Below are 20,039 nucleotides of genomic sequence, written 5' to 3' on the forward strand. Positions count from 1 at the left end.
TGCAAGCTAAACACTGATCTGGTCTGTATTTGTGCAGTCAGTGTAGCCGTTGTGTTTTTGGACTTACTGTAGCTTTGGGGGGATGTGGCTGGGCAAGAAAGATGCATGGCATGAGTCCATGCAACTGTAGCTGAGTGGTTATAGAGGCCGTTTGGGATTCGGAAGGTTGACAGTTTGACCCTCAGCTTGCCCTGTCTACATGTTGAAGTGTCCCTGAGCAACACTTAACCGCTAACGGCAACCCCTGTGCGCTCATTAAAGCCATTTGTGCTGCCATCAGCTGGGTGAAGCTGTAAATGCAATTTCCCCTCTCCCCGGGGACCAGAAAATATTTTTTGTGAGGGAAGGTGGTGTGCAAAAGAAACTGAGGCAGTTTAGTTTCTTGTCCTCTTGCCACAGTGGCCGGGTAGTACAGTATATCCCCAAATTCATCACATACTTTACCACCCTGTCTAGCAGAGTAGACAGAATTGCCTGCCTCAGACACCTCGTAGTAGCATTTGGCCGATAGTGTTAAAGCCCAACACAGCAAAAATCCTCAGTTTTGATTTAACTCTGATGGACAGTCTGTGGACCATTTGGGTCCACCGCTGTATATCACTATGTACAGAGTGATAAATCAAGTCTAATGCCCATTCTGTATGTTGTACTATATGTCATACGTCATCATCATTACATGTAACCATGACAAATTAAGAGACAGTATTGTACAGTGTGGAAAAGGGATTTTGACTTGACTCATGCAAATCACAGAGTTGTGTGTGTATAGGTGGTGATGCATCACTGATGAATGAGAATCTGAAACATTTGATTGTCAATGTACAAGGTAAAACATCAGTCTGCTACCAATGAGCTAAGTGCTTGTGCAGGGGAGGTAGTGCGCTTTGAGCTTCAGGCTATACCTCTTTTGTTTCCTACGTCCTGAACACAGTGTCTACATTTCTCAAGAGAAGGAGCAGGGAGACCACTGCCAATATACCAGTTAGATAAATTAGTATTAACATACTCTGTAATACACATGGTTCAAAATAACATTTTATACACTTGACACACACACGCACGCACAAAAGTTCTGGTTTGCATCTTTAAAACTGGGGATTTGACTGTGTATGTGATTCAAAAAAAGAATGGAACCAACAGCATCAGTACCATGCTCCTCTCTCTGTTTGTAGTGTTGTTCTTGGTGATTAGAGGGACTGTGATTGTGTAGCATCGGTGCTGTGTAAAAGTAAACACTGTATTTCATTTGCTGAGCCTCTAGCTGGTGGTTCCATTCCAACTTGCGAAGGCGCACTGCAGAGGTTCCATTCCAACTTGCGAAGGCGCACTGCAGACATCTCATTAGCCCAGTTGAGGGAGGGTAACCTTTTCAGAGTTACACTGTAGGACGGCACCATTTAATGACTAAATTGAAATGACAGAAATTTGTTTTACTCAGACTTAAGTGTTCAATTGCCCTCTGGTACCGTGCAGAAACATCTAGTCTAAAAATCTATGTTCTGTATTAACAACATATGCCAAGCAAATGTACACATTTTCTTTTAAATTAAATTGTATCATGAAAAAAGCCATTTCAAGTTCATACTGCAGTTCACATCACTGTCCCACCCTACGTGACAGAAGAGAGTTCCAGAGCAGCTGCAATGCTGACCTCCTAATGGAGGGTCTGACTCTCCTATGGAATTACTGTAGACTATCTTTGAGAACTTCCTGTGGTGATGTATCACCACATCTAAGTTCTTTGAGAGAGAGTGAGACACACACACAGTTCTTTCTCCATCTCACACTCTCATTGCTCTCCGTCTTTCATTCCGGCTTGTGCTTCCTCTTTCACCCTCTCTTTCTCTGTTTCCCTCGCTCTCTTTACACAATCCAAATCTCTCTCTCTCTCTACCTTTGAGACTCTAAGCTGTTTTCTAGCATTAATTAAGCTGTGATGTGTCTCCTACCTTCTTCTGCCAAGAGTCCCTCTGCTGCCCAAAAACACTACAGGGAGACGAGAGGAAAGTATGGAGGGGGCCAGGAAGGAATGAGACGGGTGGGGAGGAAAGGAAAGGAGGCACAGAGTGGAGTTATGGGAAGAGAGTGATTTTATTTACTGTTTAATATAGACAGTTTCATCCAAACACTCATGTTGCCGGGAAACGAGCCAAAACCTTTGGACACGTCTGCTCAGCTGTTCGTTGGATGATATGATCTGGTAGTTTTCACAGGCTAACTTGCTATCATCAGTAAGTTTAGTGTGTGTTAGCCACCAATGGAAGATGTTGGGGAGAGAGAAGCCCACAAGATTATTTCCCCAAATATTATAGAAAGAGAACGTGAAAGTAATAGCTGAAAACCTCCCAAGATGCCGCCACCTGTCCATTGAACGGTTCCTCAAGCTATATTATATTTTTTTCCCCCCTCACTATAATAACCACCTAGCTAGCCAAGCTAAAAGCTGACCAAAACACCTTTTTGGTCAAGTCTGCAAGCAACAGATTGTAGGATGTAGATTTCTAGGAATACGGAGTTGTCTTTCGGAACCTGTGGGTTGAGATAAAAAAAACAGTGCTACAGGATACAGGAGGTTTTCAGTCAAACAAGACAAAAACAAGTTACGGGTGATACAGTACTTGGTTGCATGCCAGTGTCCCACACCAAAAATAACCGATCTACAAGCTCACAACGTATCGCTTGTAGATCTGCAATTTTTGGTTTGCGGCACGACACGCAAGCAAGTATAAATAAAGCATTACACTTTGCACAAGAGTCCTCCTAAAACCAAGAATCACAGCAAGAATTGAAAGAAGGAGAGAGGCTGAAAAGAAAGGACGGAAGGAAAGAGAGAGAGCCAGTTGACAGTAGAAAGGGAGGAATGAATCAAAGACTATAAGGAAGGAGGGAGAGGGAATAAATGAGTGTGTGAGCAGTGTATGTGTGTAGCAGAATCCAGTACTCATGAAGCATCTGAGAATATTGTTAACATTCCTAATGAATATTATGTAACTATTATCTATGTTTTACATCCACTGCGTGTCAGATTCGTCCACATTTAGCCCAGGTTAGCCAGCCTTAACAAGAGTGTCAAGAGAGCCACTAACCAAAATCAGACTTCTGGTAGTGGACTTCAAAATAAGACCACGCATTGACAAATATATGTTACAAGAATTTGGAGTAATAACTATTGTAATGACAAAAACATTGTATATCATATTTGAAATGACAAGTAAGTAGTATTTATTTAACTTTAAGTGGCCATGAAATTATGCCGATTGATATTGTCACTGAGGATCTTACTGATCATTTTCAGAACTGTTCTTGATGAGCCTGTAATTGCATTGCATGCACGCACACGCGCGCACACACACACACACACTTGACACCAATTGTGTATCGTCCTGTATATTGCACACATCATCATTCGTACTAGACTTACATAATCCCAAGAGGCACAGTTTACAATGGAAACAAATGTGATCTAGTTGTTATCAGCCTGATTTTGCAGTTTAAAACTGGGCTAACGGTCACAGAGCTGACAGTGTTTTTTTATTGACCGCAGACCTTTGAATGACTACTGTTTGTTGAAATAAACTCTTGGACATATTAATGTACATTGACAAGTTTTTTAAATATATTTTTGGGCTTTTATGCCTTTATTGACAGGACAGTAGGCTGACAGGAAATGGGGAAAGAGAGATGGGGAGTGACATGCAGCAAATGCCGTCGTGATCGGGACTCAAACCCGTGACGCGCTGTCAGGCTACACTGAGCCTAGGTGCTGGACCGCTACGCCAGCGGTCCAGGCCACACCACAGTTTAAAAACACGGACTGATGTGTGACAATGGACTGATTAATTCCTCCCAACTGACCTAAAATTCACACTAGATGAAAAGTTGCATCATTCCACAAGCCTCAGTTCAAATGAATGACTAACCCTCACTGGGTGAAAACCCAGAGTTGATCAGAAAAATACTTAGGGAATTGAACTACGGTCTTCAGGACTAGCCAAGTTTTTCACTACTGCTGGAGGAGAGCAAATAACAATGATTATGACTTTTATGAGGTGTTACTAATGTGGTAGTAGTATTATTATCAAGTAACATTTTATGAATATACATATATAACAACCATGTATTTTGCTGTGAGCCGAGTACATGTTGGTATGTGTAAGGAAGAGATCTCCTGCTTAAGGTGTGTTTATGTGAGATTGCGTGTTCACCTCAGGGTGCTTCCGTTTATGATGTGTGCTCAGGGTAGTTTCCAGGTTATTCCAGACTTTTACACGCACACGCACACACACACACACACACACACTCTCCCTCTCTCTGCTCTGGATCTGTTGGCCGTGTGCTCTCTTTCTTTCTGTCTCATTCACTCGTGCTCTCTCTGACCATGATGTAGGTCTGTTTGCCTTGTGTAGTGTGTGTGTGTGTGTGTGTGTGTGTGTGTGTGTGTGTGTGTAGAGGGATTACGTGTCCTGTGTGATTATCTGTCTATTAATAGCTTCCTTTAAGGCATTCACATGCAGAACAACAGGCTCAGAGAACACCAGTACAGTACATCATATCACTGACTAGCCTTCTGTCACACATGCACAAACACTTGCAAATTCAGAGCGCAGGAAATCGATTAACCTTTTGGATTGGTAAATTGTGGCAAATTGTAATGCGTTTATAATCCAAGGATGTTCTATTAAATTAGCAGTGATCATCCACATACAGTATATTATCCGCAAGTACGCACACACACGCTCATAATATGTACAAACATGAACACATACCCTACAAATACACTACATGCATGCATGTAAGCAACATTGACCTCCCACAACCGCCTCAATTGCATGTTTAACCACAAGTCACAGGGTGACCTGCTGCATCATTAATTTTGACACACAAGACAAGTGTGCGTGCACAAACAAATAGAGCATGCATTCAGACAGACTAGAGGAGTTTAGCAGAGTCATTGTAGCAGTCAACCGTGATCTGTCCATACATTTAGATTGGTTTCAAATCACTGTCACAGTGAGCTGTCAGCTGATGGAAACAATGGTTTACTGGTGTTTTGTGCAGCAGCAGTGTGTGGGTTGTGTGCCCTTGAGCAAGACACTAAGCCGTTATCGTGAGTGAGAGTCTGCAAAATGGCAGTGCGTGTGTGCATGGCTTGCAGTACAAATATGTGAACAGATGGCAGTTTAACACAAGTGCACTAGTTAGCATCTGTCCTACCTGTTGTTGAAATCTACATTTTGCAAGTAAAGTCACGCTTGTGCTCAGATTTTGAATAAAGTGCAGGGAGATGCTAATGAAGTGACAAACCCTGCCATGATGTTGTAGAATATAGTACGTTTCCTGCAGCACACAACACATACGTCTCAGAGCGAATATTCTTTTGTGGTCCGTGATAACCAGGACAGTACAGAATGACAGGAAAGACGAGGTACAGGGAATAGGATGGAGGCCGTGAACCGGATTCAAACTAATCACATCAGGAAACGGGTCTCTGCTAACGTGGTATGAATACTACTGACTGCCTGGATGACTCTGCACCATCAGTTTGAATTTGATTATAACATAATTCTTCCTCTTTGTGGTTGTGTGGTTCTTAGAGCTGCTTAAACCATCTTCCAGCCTGGGGAAAAAAAAACATCTGACTGGCAGTCATCCTGGGCTCTTACCAGTAATGAATGTGGGGGTGTGGACGGACCAGTATAACATGCAAAAATCATGTTTCTGTTTTTGTGACATTAAATGATCAGGCATGATGAGTAATTGGGAAATCGTGTAGGTCTAATACCAATCATATTATACATTTCAAAACATAGTTATAGAGATTAAAAGAAGAAGAAATATGAAATGGGTATTATTAACAGTAAGTGTGAAGTGACTGGTGTTGAATGAGAGAAAACGGTACATCTCTGCTCTGTATGCTACCATGGAAAGCTGACATCCACTGCTTGGACATGATGATGCACGCTTGCTTGCTTGCTTGCTCACTCACTCACATGCACGTTCACTTATTCAACACGCTCACTCGTGCTCATACACTTAGGGACATAAACACAGGCATGCAGACATTTCTACACATGGACATGTAGACACAGATGAATAGACACATATCTGTTCATGCTGCGCACACACACACACACACACTCCAGAGCAGCTTACCTCTTACATAATACTGGTCTCCTCTCCTCTCACGCCTGGCCTGTAACAGAACCACTGTGCCTGTGTGTGCCCCCCATTAAACCTAAACTCAGTGCAATCGCAGCTTTATCTAGTACTGGTGGTTATGTGTATAAAGATGAGTGTATGACGTGCACTGTGTCAACCTGTATACATGACCAGGTCATCCAACTTTGAATGACTAACATGTGGAACACATGGGCACATACATTTGCAATGTCACAGTTTGAAGTCCCTTTCCTGACCTGTGTGGCGTGTCATCTCCTGTCTCTGTGTACTGCTTTGCTTCCCTTTTCTCTCCATCGCTGCTGTACTCTAATAAAGTAAAACGCCTTAAGATAATCTTTAACAGACTTATAATGATGTGGCCTCCCTATCTTTAGCTATAGATTGTAAGTTACTAGGTGTGCGGTGCACTGTGCAGTTTGTGAACAAAGCCACACTGTGTTAAGTGGTGAAATCTGGATGGCATCGTCCTTGCATTGTCTGCTATATTTTATATTCTTATGCTCTACGGCACTTGGGTCAACACTGGTTGTTTTTAAATGTGCTTTATAAATACAATCGACTTGACTGACAAACTGGCCACTCTTCTGGGACATGTTTGTTGTTTGAGTAGAGCTTACTAGTTGAGAGATTGCAGATATTGCTTTGTGTTCAGGTATTCACACATTGGCTGTTGTTTGCCTATTTGCCTCAGCAGAGGTAAGAAAAATGGTTCCATTGGTCTCAGAACAGCGCCTCAGTGTCGAGGAAGACTCTTTCATCTACTTTGTTGTTTGGAGACGTAAATGCCGGACATTCATTATTCATTGAGTTTAATTTCACAAATTGTCACTGAATGAAACTTGGGTCTTATCAGACTTCCCCTGTGTGAGGAGACAATTCAGAGTAGAGATAAATGTAGTGTTGTGTATGCTCTTATGAAAGCAAAGAGCGTTTTCACCACTGGTGACATCTTTTATGGCAGGAAACTAGCTTTGACTTTTACTTATCTATTTAACCTACAAACAGGACTTTTAAAAATTAAGTAAAATTTGACCTTTAAATTGTGGCTGGCTTGCCTGTCAATGTAGTATTTAACAGTGTCTGGCAGAGAAATATGAGAGTTGTTTACACCCTCTCCTTGTCATGTTTTCCTAAAGCAAAGACCTCTCTCAGATTCTCTTTCACATGACTTTTCTGACATCTGTGTCATTAGCCAGCGTGTGCTCACAAGAAAGACCCATGATGTTCCAAGCTCAAAAGGGACTGGGTGCTCCATTGCTCTCTGAACCAACAAAGAGGGAGGGCCCTTGCACATTTTCTATGCAATTTTTAAATAAATGCAAATCTGTTTTGTTGACTTCAGTTTTTCATGAAGTCAGTCATCTTTACTGATGTTCCCTGAGCCCCCAGTGTGGCCTTCATCTGTCAACTACACTGACCAAACTCTTTTCTCTCCTGCGTTTGTTTCACGTTTCAGACGTGCCGGCGCCGGAGCAGCCGGAGCTGTTCCTGAAGAAGCTGCAGCAGTGCTGTACAGTGTTTGACTTCATGGACACGCTGTCAGACCTCAAGATGAAGGAGTACAAGCGTTCCACGCTCAATGAGCTGGTGGACTACGTCACTGTCAGCAGGGGCTACCTGACGGAGCAGGCCTACCCTGAGGTGGTCAAAATGGTATGACTGACACACGCACGCAAGCACGCACGCATGCACGCACACTCAGTGTTCATTTAACTTAGAGAGTGTACAAATGGTAACAAATGGACCCACTATCAGAGTTAAAAAAGTATAAATTAACACCGAGTATTTTACTGTGTGTGCTAGATGACATGTGCATGTCTGCCATGTTGCTGACTCCATCGTAACCTCACGGAACCATCTAGATATAGAAGAGCATTGCGCCTTTACATTAAAATCCTCGTAGTCACGTATACATATTTCAGAGGGCATTTGTATTATAAGGAAATATGAGAAACCACTAAGTCATCTGACTATAATTACAAACCACTGTGTCTGTAACATTCTTAATTGCATGTAATAGAAATATTTATGGGAAGTATTAGGTTGATGATGCAAATTATTCTGTAATGGTTATAATCAAAGTGTTCTGTTCTTATACAGTATGGGTGTAAAAAGATAAAAGATCGACCCGTCTGTCTGTCTCCCAGGTGTCTTACAACATATTCCGAACCCTTCCGCCCAGTGACAGCAACGAGTTTGACCCAGAGGAAGATGAACCCACACTTGAGGCCTCCTGGCCACACTTACAGGTAACCATTGCAGACAGCGAGAGAGTGGGTCTGAATGAGTTGATGGTCAAACGATTTATCAATTTATTACTTCTTATGAGCATTTACTATCATTTTGTACTTCATTACCTTATTTAACCACTTAAACTCTATATATATATAATATATAAGTCAAATTGCAAAAATAGCCAATCTACTACTTTTTCCGCTCACCTTTGCTCACCTTTATGGCGTGCCCAGAATAGTGACGCTAGGGTTCATGTGGTTAACGCATTATATGGTCTTCATTGATCACGTAGATTAACCAAATGGTTAACAGAGTCAACAGATTAATCCATTATGAAAATAATGATTAGTTGTTTCTGCCCTGATCCGTGGGTGTGTTGAGTGAATGAATTAGTTTTGAATATCCATCATTGTTTGTGTACACTGAGTTCTACTCTCTCTGCCCTAAGTCACTTTAGTTTAAGTGTGTTGGTTTTAATATTAGATTGATGAAGATAATAGAAGTTCATTCTCCAGGATGCGGTTCTTAAACTATGGGTTTGAGACCCAAAGGGGATCGCAGTCCTATTTCTACCAATATTTAGGTGTTATAGTGCTCAGTTCGCTAAGACTCGCCTTCCCTTTTAAACCCCCTACCTGGCTTGGAGGGTAATATCATGGAGCTGATGGTTGTGGGTGTCCGTCCAGGGCTCTCTTTTGTCTCCCCCTTCCCTCCTCTCCCTCCTCTGACTCCTTCTCTGTGTGTCTGCTGCCCGGCTTCCCAGGACTCCTTTAGAAATGAGATGCAAATCTCAAGGAGAAGCATCCTGGTAAAATCTTTAAACATTTTTTGACTTTTCTCCATATTTTTCTCCAAAGTTGTCATAATGACTTTTTGATGACCAACCCCACTCCTCCACCTGTTTTTACCTTGTTAACCTTAATAAACAATCCCTCTTTTCTGTATCCTTTTCGTGACCTTTCACCCCCTGTGAACTTTGACCTCTCATATCCTGTCCTCAGATCCAGCCATGTCACAGTCTCACCTGAGGAGGCTTTGAGGGCTCCTGTGTCTTAAACTGACATAACAACCTTTTGGCAAATACGCTCTTGGATCAGTTCATTAATTAGACAATAATGGTTGTTTGTGTGTCATCGCTTTGTGGCTCTTGTGTACTAAGCACTAGCCACACATTATGTTTACTGGACAACATCACTGATGCTACATAGTATTGCACCGCTGTTACCAGTTTGACACATACCAGACCACTGTTCCCAGTCTGACACACAACTATACAGTATACATAAGAAGTGTGTAGTACACCCCTGTGCAATGTCATTTAAATGTCCAATTATTAAAAATTGTATCACCTATTTTTTTCATTACATTAGTTGAACGGTAGGGTGTTTGCAGTGTGCTTCGGATCTTTATCATCCTGGACTACTTCTTTTAACAAGTCCCCTGAGACTGGGATTCATTTTGTCAGCGTGTAATTTGGTATATCCATCCATGGTGCCTGGTGCCGCCTATACATTTCATCTCCTCAACAGCTTGCACTCATTCAGCCCCATATCGTCACACTCCGACCTCTATTTGTCACTCTTGTGAATATGCATTTGTTGTGGTAGTTCTGGCCAGGTTCACACCAAACATGTTGGACCCCATCTGAGCCAAATAAATTTACCATGCTCTCATCTGACCAAAGAATGTGCTCCCAATATTCATCAGGCTTCTTTTCATGTTTGTCTGTGAAGTTTAATCTTGCAGCTTTATGCCCAAGAAGAGAAAGCAAGAATGTATTTTCTAGGATGCTGTCCATAGAGGTTGATATTTTATGTCTAAGCTGTCACAGAAACTTCGATTTCCATTGATAACCTCTGCGCCAATTTTGAAGCACATGCCAGTCTGTTTTCCAGAGCCAGATTGTGCAAATAGCACACTGTCTGTGAAATAATTTTAGGGCAGCAACTTGATTGGTGGTACTATTCTATATCCATCCCCTCATTACTGCTCCAATTGTTTTTTCTGATTCTTTTGTTGGCCACCATCATTAATGTATCCTTTCCCATCTTTGTGAAGTCTAACAATCACATTCCAATTTACATTCCTTTCGCAATCCTTTTCTATGTTCAGCCATGATGCAGACATTCAGATAGACTGCCCATACTGTGTGTGTGTGTGTGTGTGTGTGTGTGTGTGTGTGTGTGTGTGGGATGATGAAGATGAGAAGGCAGTGTGTATGGATGAAGATGATGATCTCTTACTGTAGAAAAATATTATTTATCTGTTTTATTAAGTTTATTAATCTGTTTTGTAGGTCCAAAGTTGAGAAGGTTTGGTGGTGTTCACAGGTCATTCTATAGGTTTTCTAACTTGTTACAGTGGTCAAAGGTGTATTCACTTTTGTTGCATTGAATTTCTACTTTGAGACCTGTATTTTCAAAATAGTCTTTCTAAAGTATTTGTTTTTCATTGAGATGTGATACAATTTTTAATAATTTGATATTGTACTCACTTCTGGGACCTGTTACCACCAGCCTGATATACAGCTATAACTGGACCACTGTTACCAATCTGACATAGTTATATACTGGAGTTGACACTGTTACCAGTCTGACATACAGTTATATACTGGACACTGTTACCAATCTGACATACAGTTATATACTGGACCACTGTTACTAGCCTGACACACCAGGCACAAGATTATCTAAGAGCTTCTCTGCCAAAAGGTTTTCTGTCAACTTGACTCTCTTGGTCTTTCTTGGCCACTTCATATCCGTGTGTCTCCCTTTTTCATTATTCTGACTCTATTCTTCTCTCTCTCTCTCTCTCTCTCTTTGTAGCTGGTGTATGAGTTCTTCATACGGTTCTTGGAGAGTCAGGAATTCCAGCCCAGCATTGCCAAAAAGTACATAGACCAGAAATTTGTCCTACAGGTGGGTCTGCCATTTTCCTTATCTTTCTTTTCCCCATGATGCATCAGAAAGTATCACGTTGAGTCAAATATTAAATAACATACTGCAGCATTCACAATGTCACATGTTTCTTTTTTAGTCTTTTTCATCTAACTTGTTTCTCTTCTCTCCTGTACTTTTTGCTCTCTTTTCTCCTTGTTCCTCTCGGTCTCTCTGCGTCTCTCTCAGCTGTTGGAGTTGTTTGACAGCGAGGATCCAAGGGAGAGGGACTATCTAAAGACAGTCTTACACAGAATCTACGGCAAATTCCTGGGGCTGAGGGCTTTTATACGAAAACAGATAAATAATATTTTTCTACGGTAAGAGAACATCATCATCCTCCATATACACTGCCTTCTCATCTTCATCATCATCTGCACGCACGCACGCAGCCATCTCATTTTCATCATTCTCCCCACACACACACTGCCTTCTCATCTACACACACACATACACACACACACAGCCTTCTCTGATGGTTAAGTGGTTATCTAATGTACTCTCTCTCATAGTTTTGTTTATGAGACGGAGCACTTCAATGGGGTGGCAGAGCTGCTGGAGATCCTGGGAAGGTATGTGAGCTCAGTGGATATCATTTCAAACATGAAGAAATATACTGTACATCTAATAAAGAAATGGACATCTGTTGACAGGGAGTAATATGTGCATTAACTAGGGCAGTGGTTCTCAAACCTTTTTGTGTCAAGGACCCCCAAATGAATGTGTATTTGGCCACAGACCCCCATCTGAACATATCTTGTGCCAGGATATAGGTTTAAAGTGGTTAAACAGATTTTTATGCTATAACACATTTAGCTGGAGATCCTCTGGAACCCCCTCTAGGACCCCAGGGGGACCCAAACCCCATTTTGAGAACCATTGGTCTAGACTAGAGTCTGTCTAGGCTCAGAAAAATATTAATGTTCGTTTTGTGTTTGTGTATTAATTTGTGTTCATATATTGTCTTTCTCTCAATATCCCTCTCTCTGTTTGTCTTCCGTCTTTCATCCCCTGCCATCCTTGTCTCTCACTCTCCCACCCTCGCTATCTCTGTCCCCCCTCCCTTCCTCCCTCCCTCCCTCCCTCCCTCCCTCTCTCTTCTTCTCTCCCGCTGTCATCTTTCTCTCTCTCTGTGTGTTCCAGTATAATCAATGGTTTCGCTCTGCCGCTGAAAGCGGAGCATAAACAGTTTCTGGTCAAAGTGTTGATTCCCCTTCACACTGTCAGGAGCCTGTCTCTCTTCCACGCACAGGTAACACACCTGGGTGTGTGTTTTGTGTGTATGTGTGATTGCGCATTTGATTATTTATAACATGTGTTCATAGTTTTCTTTTAGCACTGAGCTCTTTGCTTGTAGTCGTATGTATTGTGAAGTCCACACAATACAATCCTGAGTGCTAATTTAACTCTTGAGTGTGTACAAATGTAACGCAAATCATGTTTGCATTTGACCATTGTAAAGTCTGTCCTTGGTGAATGTGGGTGAGTGTTTGTGTGCGCTTATATGGGCGCTACGGTGAGTGTTAATGAGATATTGGTGAATGTAACCTCTATTCTGTCTCTTATTCACCTGTAGTTGGCGTATTGCATTGTACAGTTCCTAGAGAAAGACCCAGCACTAACAGAACCAGTAAGTGTTTACTTTGGATTACTGTTTCTGACATGTAAATCGATTTGTATGGATTCTGCTCAGTTTCAGTCTTCCTTGTTAACCACAAACCCTCGGGTCCCAATTCTGTGTATGTCATAATAGGTAGACATTCCCCAGAAATAGCCAATCTACAAGCTCACAAAGCTTGCCGCAAGCTAGAGTGGCTATTTTTGACAAAGGGGAAAATGGAGGGGACCAAATACAGACCCCTGTCAACAAAGCATATAGGGTTTAAGTGGTTATGGATGCAGTCATTTCCCTCTGAGAGGGACAACTTGTCAGTCTCGTGCAATTTGGTCATTCTACTATTTGATATTACAGTAATATTTTAAAATATAATGTGCAGCCTTACACACTGTAACAGAAGCTGTTTAGATACAGTTGTTAAAAAATACCAGGCTCCGTCTTGCTCAGACCAAAACTGGTTTTGAAACAGCCATGGTCCGCAGGAACTCAGTCACTCTTCTCTTCTCTCCTCTCAGGTCATCAGAGGCTTACTGAAGTTCTGGCCAAAAACCTGCAGTCAAAAAGAGGTAAAGCCGGTCCCAGCTGTAGTCCTTATACAGTATGTGCTGTTCTGGGGCTTTGATGATGATTTCATTGCACAATATAAGATAAAACTCCCAGTACAGGAGAGAATGTAGTAGACGCTTTACTGAAATCTGTTTTGCACATACCTCAGAAAGTTACCGTTTGTAACTTTGTATGATCTAATAAACTGTGTTTATTTCAATAAATGTATCTTCCTGAATGGAATAGCATGCTTTAATTGAACAAAATTAAACGAACCCAAAGATAATCATTTAAGAAAGCACAACTCAAGAGCCAGTGTTCATGTACATATGTCTGACATATGTTTGTGTTATTTGGGCGTTTGTGTGTGTAGTAACTCTCTTGTGGTCTTGTCCAGGTGATGTACCTTGGCGAACTGGAGGAGATCCTGGATGTCATAGAGCCCACACAGTTTGTAAAGATCCAGGAACCACTTTTCAAACAGATCTCCAGATGTGTCTCCAGCCCTCACTTCCAGGTCAGGACACAGCCTCACAAACTACAGCTTTAATTAACAAACTAAATGTTGGGTGGACCAACTAATTGTTTGGTCTACTACAAGTTTACTACTTATTTGTATTTTCCTACCCACACTGTAAAAGCTTCAGTGTTCATTTAGAGTTCAATTAACACTGAGGATTTTACTCTCAGACAATGTGGTCTAAACGGTATTACTATGGTGTATTGGTCTAAAAAGGGTACTACTCTGGTGTACTGAATACCAGTTTGATCTGTCAAGTACCAGTCTGGTCTGCCCATTCACTGTTTGGATGTATATTTTACAAGCACTCGTATTGACGGGTTGTGTTTTGATGTGTGTGTGTGTGTAGGTGGCAGAGCGAGCTCTGTACTACTGGAACAATGAGTACATCATGAGTCTGATTGAGGAGAACTCCAGCGTTATCCTGCCCATCATGTTCTCCAGCCTGTACAGGATCTCCAAAGAGCACTGGAACCCGTGAGTACATTGATCATATGACACCACTAAAGGCCAAATTATACTTGCCGCATCCACGTAGCCCAATGTGCTTAAATTCTTGGGTAGAAATTGCTATTACTGATGAAAGTGTGTGCAGGACAAAGTGCATCTGTGACACCGTTTTTTCTCTCACAGGCTGCACTATGTAGTGCACAATTGTAGACACAGATACAAAATTCTAGTATATAAACAGAACTGCATGTGTGGTCTGAGGACCCTCAAGCAAGCAATTAAGTACGTAAGGGTAAGGGTATAATCAGGCCATAAGACCCCTTTTTTTTTTTTTTTTTTTGATTTATTTGAAAAGCCAAAAACCACATGGTCACCGCAGTTCGAGGATAACACAAGAAAGTCCTGAGACTTATTTCCGTTGAGGTCCTCTTACAATTAACAATCAATACGTTAAAAATACAGTACAATACAAAACACATATAACTACCGAAACACTACATAGACACAAGTGACATACACAGTACACATTACACAACAATACAAAACACAAGTAACATTTACAGTACATACATACAAACAATACAAGAACACATGTAACATACACAGTACGCAAACAAGTGCTACCTTATCTTTCCTAGTCTAAAGACCCTCTATAGGGGAACCTTTTCTAATAGACATGATTTAGTTTTGTATTTAAAAGTCCTCAGATTGGTTGTCAGTTTGACACTGTTTTCGAGGTCATTCCACTGTGTGGCTCCTATGTAAGTAAATGATTCCCTGCCTACTTTACTTTTAAAAGCCGGATGGCTCACATCTGCTACACTGGCTCTGGTGAAAAAATGGTGTACTTCGCTTCTCTGAGTAAATAAACTGTCTACGAGTCGGGTAGATACAAGCTACAGAAACACTGGAACGCATAAGTAGAAGTTAGTATGTGACCATCAGTTAGTCTGACAGCTAGAACATAGAAGAGCTCGGGAACCCAAGGGTGTCTTGACGTGGTCTAGGACATTGAGACGTATTTGACTCCTGAGTATAATGGGACACGTAACAGTTATTTAATGAGAATTGTCAGTATATAAGTGCAATGACAGGGAATCCAGACACGACTCTACTGTTGGAAAAACTCCATGACTGGTCCATCACACTTGTGTGTCTCTTGATGTTGGGAGCAGTAGGTAAACTAGCTGTGGTGTTGATATTGTGGTTTCTGTTTTCAGGGCGATAGTGGCGCTGGTCTACAACGTACTGAAAGCCTTCATGGAGATGAACAGCACCCTGTTTGACGAACTCACGGCCACTTACAAGTCAGACCGCCAACGGTAAGGACGCCTTTACGTTTAGGTGACATAATTTACACAGACCGTAGAACAGGAGATGAGGACAAACTAGGAGATGAATCTGTGCAAAATACTAGTATAATAGTACTACACTCACACCCGACACATGCATATTCTCCCACACACATTTGCACTCTGTCATGCTCTCATATTTACACACACAACACGCAGACAAATGCCTGCTACCTTGAAGAGTCAAATTGACTAGCAGCTGTAAGCAGCCACCTCCAGTTAACTCGATGCACAGACAGATACATCTTTACACAGACTGAACTGACAATATCAATGAATGAGAGTCCAGGACATCAAGGTCAATATAACACTCAACAGCCACATAGACTTAGAATATAGTTTGTTCTTGTTTTGTAAATCGACTTATTGAGTACCTAGAAAAGCACATATAAATTGGATGTATTATTATTTTTATAGAGTTTTTAAGTTATTATGAGACCGGCAGACATCAGATGGGTTTTTATGACTTGAAGCTGATAGAAACACACTCATTCACTCAGATACCTACATACACACACACACACACTCTCGTGACTCACTTTTATTCACTAGTGTTGACTCTTCCTGATGTGACTGATTGTGTCTTTGAGTTGTGTGTCTTGTTTTTATGCCTGTGGTTCTTGCATGTGTGATTTTAGCTACGTCCTGGTCTGTACAGCACTTTGGTCAATGAGAGTCTTGGTCAATTTATGTGCTTCATAAATACATTTTGGACTTTCATACACACCCATACACTGTAAAAACCAGAGTGTCTGGACCACCAACATTTGTACGCTCTGACTTAAAAATGGATAAATGAACACTGGGGATTTTACTGTGTACAGACACATGCCCATTCCTTTCCTCAAAGATTGGAAGGTGTTATCAGCAGGTTCAGAGCAGTTGTACAGAATGGTGTTTATGGGAAATTAACTTTTTGATCCACCATCAATTTTATCAGTCAATATGGCACACTTTTCGGTCTTAAAGGCTAAATATGATTTTTAGAAACCTACAATTAACAAGTGGAAAGGTGTCCTGCTTGTGGAATCATTAATGCATTGCCATCTTTTCCAAACAATCATCTTAGTTTTGTATATCACAATTCTTGGATTTATACAATATTATTATCGTTTCAAGATTTTAATGGGGATTTTTGATGGGGGTCTAGCATTTTATAGACACACATGCAAGTGGTGTGCTCGCGTTCACACGCCTGACTCAATCACCCACACTTATGCTCTCGATCTGAATACATGTTTTGTGTTTGTTTTATTCCCTAGTGAGAAGAAGAAGGAGAAAGAGCGAGAGGAGCTGTGGAAGAAGTTGGAGGACCTGGAGTTGAAGAGGGGCCTTAGGAGCGATGGGATCATCCCCACTTAACGAACCAAGCCCTCCCTCCCCTTCCCCCTCCTCTCCTCCAACCTCCCATCCCTCCCTCCCTCCCTCCATCCATCCATCCAGCCATCTCTCCTCCTTCACAAGCAGCCATGTCTGCCCCACCCCTGGATTCGGGGGAAAAAATGGAAAGAACCCCCACCCCACACGTGAAAATGGCCATCGTGTTCTCCTCCTCCTTTGTGCTCTCCTCTCCTCTTCATCCTCAGTTGGTTGTTTGGTTTATTTTTTTTGTTTTTTAAAAGAAAATGTCCCCTTTTTTTCTGTATTGTGCGACTTACTTTACGATAGCACTCGCCACCTCTCTCTTCTCATCATTATTTCAACAGCACTGTAAATAACTGTTTATTTTTTTTTCCTCTTTCATTTTTGTTTTGTTTTTGTTTTTCCCCTTAAGCTGATATTACTGCGAACGGAAAAACAAAAAATAAATAAGAAGAAGAATAAAAAAATGAAAAAAATGAAAAAAATAGAAAATGAGAAAATGACTTGTGTGGGGGGAGGGGAGGGGGTTAATAAAAGACTCTGGACTTTCTCTCTCTTTCTCTCTAGGACATGAAAAACAAATCTTGAAAATGTATAGAAAAAAATTGACAGCAAAAAGAAAAAAAAAAAGATTTTTAAGTCCCGCCCCGAACCACTTTCCCTCCAAAAACATCACTACTTCTACTGCTCCTCTACCTCCATCTCTCTCTCTCTCTCACTGTGATGCATCATAAGTGCATCACAATTTGTATACCCATATATGGGACATCCTGACTATGTGTAGTACCTGCACACCTCATCTTGGAGGTCTCTGTGGGAGACAAGGAAGCCCCTCCCCCATCGCCTTGGGAGAAGAGGAAAGCCCCTCCCCGTCCCCAATGGGAGACGAGGATTGCTCACCCCCTCCGTCGCTCGCTCCACAAGGACCACCCCTGTCTCATCTTCTGCCTGTCTCCATGCTGAAGCGCCAATGGTAGTGCTGGACCCGATGGCAACGAGGAAGTCGGACTGAAGCTCCCATCTCTGTAGCCCCTCCTCTAAACGGACACTAAAGGCCCTGTTTGGACAGGAAGGGTCTCCATGCACACCTCAAGTGTTTGCCTCAGTGAGTGCATCTACATGCACGCACGTTATCCAGTAGCATTCAGGATATTGACATATTCTGTTTCCTGGACGAGTATAAATGTCCTATCCCCATTCATTAAGAGCCGGGATAAGATCATATTGTTATTTTTGTTTTCTGTTTAGAAATATGATCATGATAGTTGACGCCCGGGCAGTTGCTTGTCACAAACTGTGCCCCCAGTTATTTTAGGAAAATGTTCTTATATATATATATATATACGTGTATATATTTTGGATCAGGGGATACTGTATAAACATGTAGATGTCATCAATTTGACCCGAATTGAATCCAGGATATGTGCCACTATGGGGAATACTCCACGATGCAAACACACTACACAGTAAAATCCGTAGTGTTAATTCAATGGAATAAAAATTAGCCTTAAGGGTCCATTTGTTTCCATTTGTACACTCTTAGTAGTTGAATCAACTCTGTGGATTTTGTTGTGTAGTTTAACCACTTAAACCCTATATACTTAGGCCTTGTTCAGACTGCAGGCAAATCAGACCCCCCCCCCCCCCCTCAAATCTTTAGGACCGACTGTCCACACTATTAATTGCAATTGATCAGTTTGGTTTTGTATATTCAGACAGCACCAAAAATAGCAGATCTCCAAGCTCAGCGCATTGCAATGTGACGCGTTGTGAACTTCTATTTTTGGCAAGCAACCTAAGAATGTGGTTCAAATCTGATGAACAAAAAACAGTTTCCATGTGGTTTTATGCTGTTGAGACTTGATATAAACCAATCTGGGTAGGCCAAAGATCCGATGTGGGCTGCAAGTGTGAACATAGCCTTTGTTGACCCGAGTCCCCCAGGGGTCTATACTAGTTCCCCCTCCTTTTTCCCCCTGTACACTAAACAACTTTGCCGAAAATAGGCGATCTACAGTACAAACGACGCGTTGTGAACTTGTAGATCTGCCGTTTCCGCGGAATGTTCACTCCAGAATAGGGACGCTAGGGTTCATGTGGTTTATTCTCCATCCTCCTTCAGTTACGGTTTCTGTCTGTATTGTGTTTGTACACCTAGCTCTCCCTCCACACCCTCCATATGATGGACAGCTCTGTCAGTCAACCTCTCCCCTCCACTGCCGCCTCCCCTCATACCTCCCCTGCCTTCCTACCACTCTACCGTACCACCAGGCAGGCCCCACGCCCTCCCACCTGGGTATCAGTCTGGCACTGGTACCTCCCCTTCCGGCCAAAAAACCTGCAGACATAAAAAAAAAAAAAGACAAAAACATTTGAATATAAAAAAGAAAGAATGAAAGAAGCAAGCTCTTCGGGAGGAACGCGCCAAAAAAACAACGGAGAAACTTTCCTATTGTGAAACGGGAGCGCCACTCCCCTCCTCTCCCATCACGACTCCGCCAGCCTCCTCTCCTCTCTCCTGGTCGGAGTCCGTCGGTGCTCCTCACAGTATTACAACAATGACAAAAAAAAAAGAAAGATGAAAAACCCTGTATATTGTTATTGAATGCAGTACACTGATAAAAACCTTGTATCTTGTAGTAATTTAGCCTATATTTTTGCTTAGGCAAAACAACATGGAGGAGTATCCAGTATGTACAAGAGGTATTAAGGAACAGACTTCCTGGTCTTTTGAAAATAGTGTTTTTCACAGCTTTATGTTCTTTTTCTCTCACTCTCTTTCGCTTTTCCCCTCCTCTCTTGGTTTTATCTTGTTTATTTTGTTTTTGGACATTTTGATT

At 41.8% G+C, this 20,039-nt stretch overlaps 1 protein-coding gene across 9 annotated transcripts in view; it reads left to right on the top strand.

Annotated features, from left to right (window-relative positions):
- ppp2r5eb (protein phosphatase 2, regulatory subunit B', epsilon isoform b) overlaps positions 1 to 19,838 on the top strand; it is a 48,997-nt gene extending 29,159 nt beyond the window's left edge. For all 9 annotated transcript variants that reach the window (XM_080414804.1, XM_080414806.1, XM_080414809.1 and 6 more), the window contains 12 exons: positions 7,637 to 7,833; positions 8,328 to 8,429; positions 11,241 to 11,333; positions 11,541 to 11,671; positions 11,864 to 11,923; positions 12,495 to 12,603; positions 12,928 to 12,981; positions 13,485 to 13,535; positions 13,913 to 14,032; positions 14,385 to 14,512; positions 15,706 to 15,807; positions 17,100 to 19,838. In XM_080414804.1, the coding sequence (XP_080270930.1) occupies positions 7,637 to 7,833; positions 8,328 to 8,429; positions 11,241 to 11,333; positions 11,541 to 11,671; positions 11,864 to 11,923; positions 12,495 to 12,603; positions 12,928 to 12,981; positions 13,485 to 13,535; positions 13,913 to 14,032; positions 14,385 to 14,512; positions 15,706 to 15,807; positions 17,100 to 17,199 (1,247 nt within the window). In that variant the 3' untranslated portion in view covers positions 17,200 to 19,838. The remainder of the gene's footprint in view (positions 1 to 7,636; positions 7,834 to 8,327; positions 8,430 to 11,240; positions 11,334 to 11,540; positions 11,672 to 11,863; positions 11,924 to 12,494; positions 12,604 to 12,927; positions 12,982 to 13,484; positions 13,536 to 13,912; positions 14,033 to 14,384; positions 14,513 to 15,705; positions 15,808 to 17,099) is intronic.
- The last annotated feature ends 201 nt before the right edge of the window (positions 19,839 to 20,039 follow it).

Source organism: Gymnoscopelus braueri (genome assembly GCF_963280865.1).
Source record: "Gymnoscopelus braueri genome assembly, chromosome: 19".
Classification (NCBI taxonomy): domain Eukaryota; kingdom Metazoa; phylum Chordata; class Actinopteri; order Myctophiformes; family Myctophidae; genus Gymnoscopelus; species Gymnoscopelus braueri.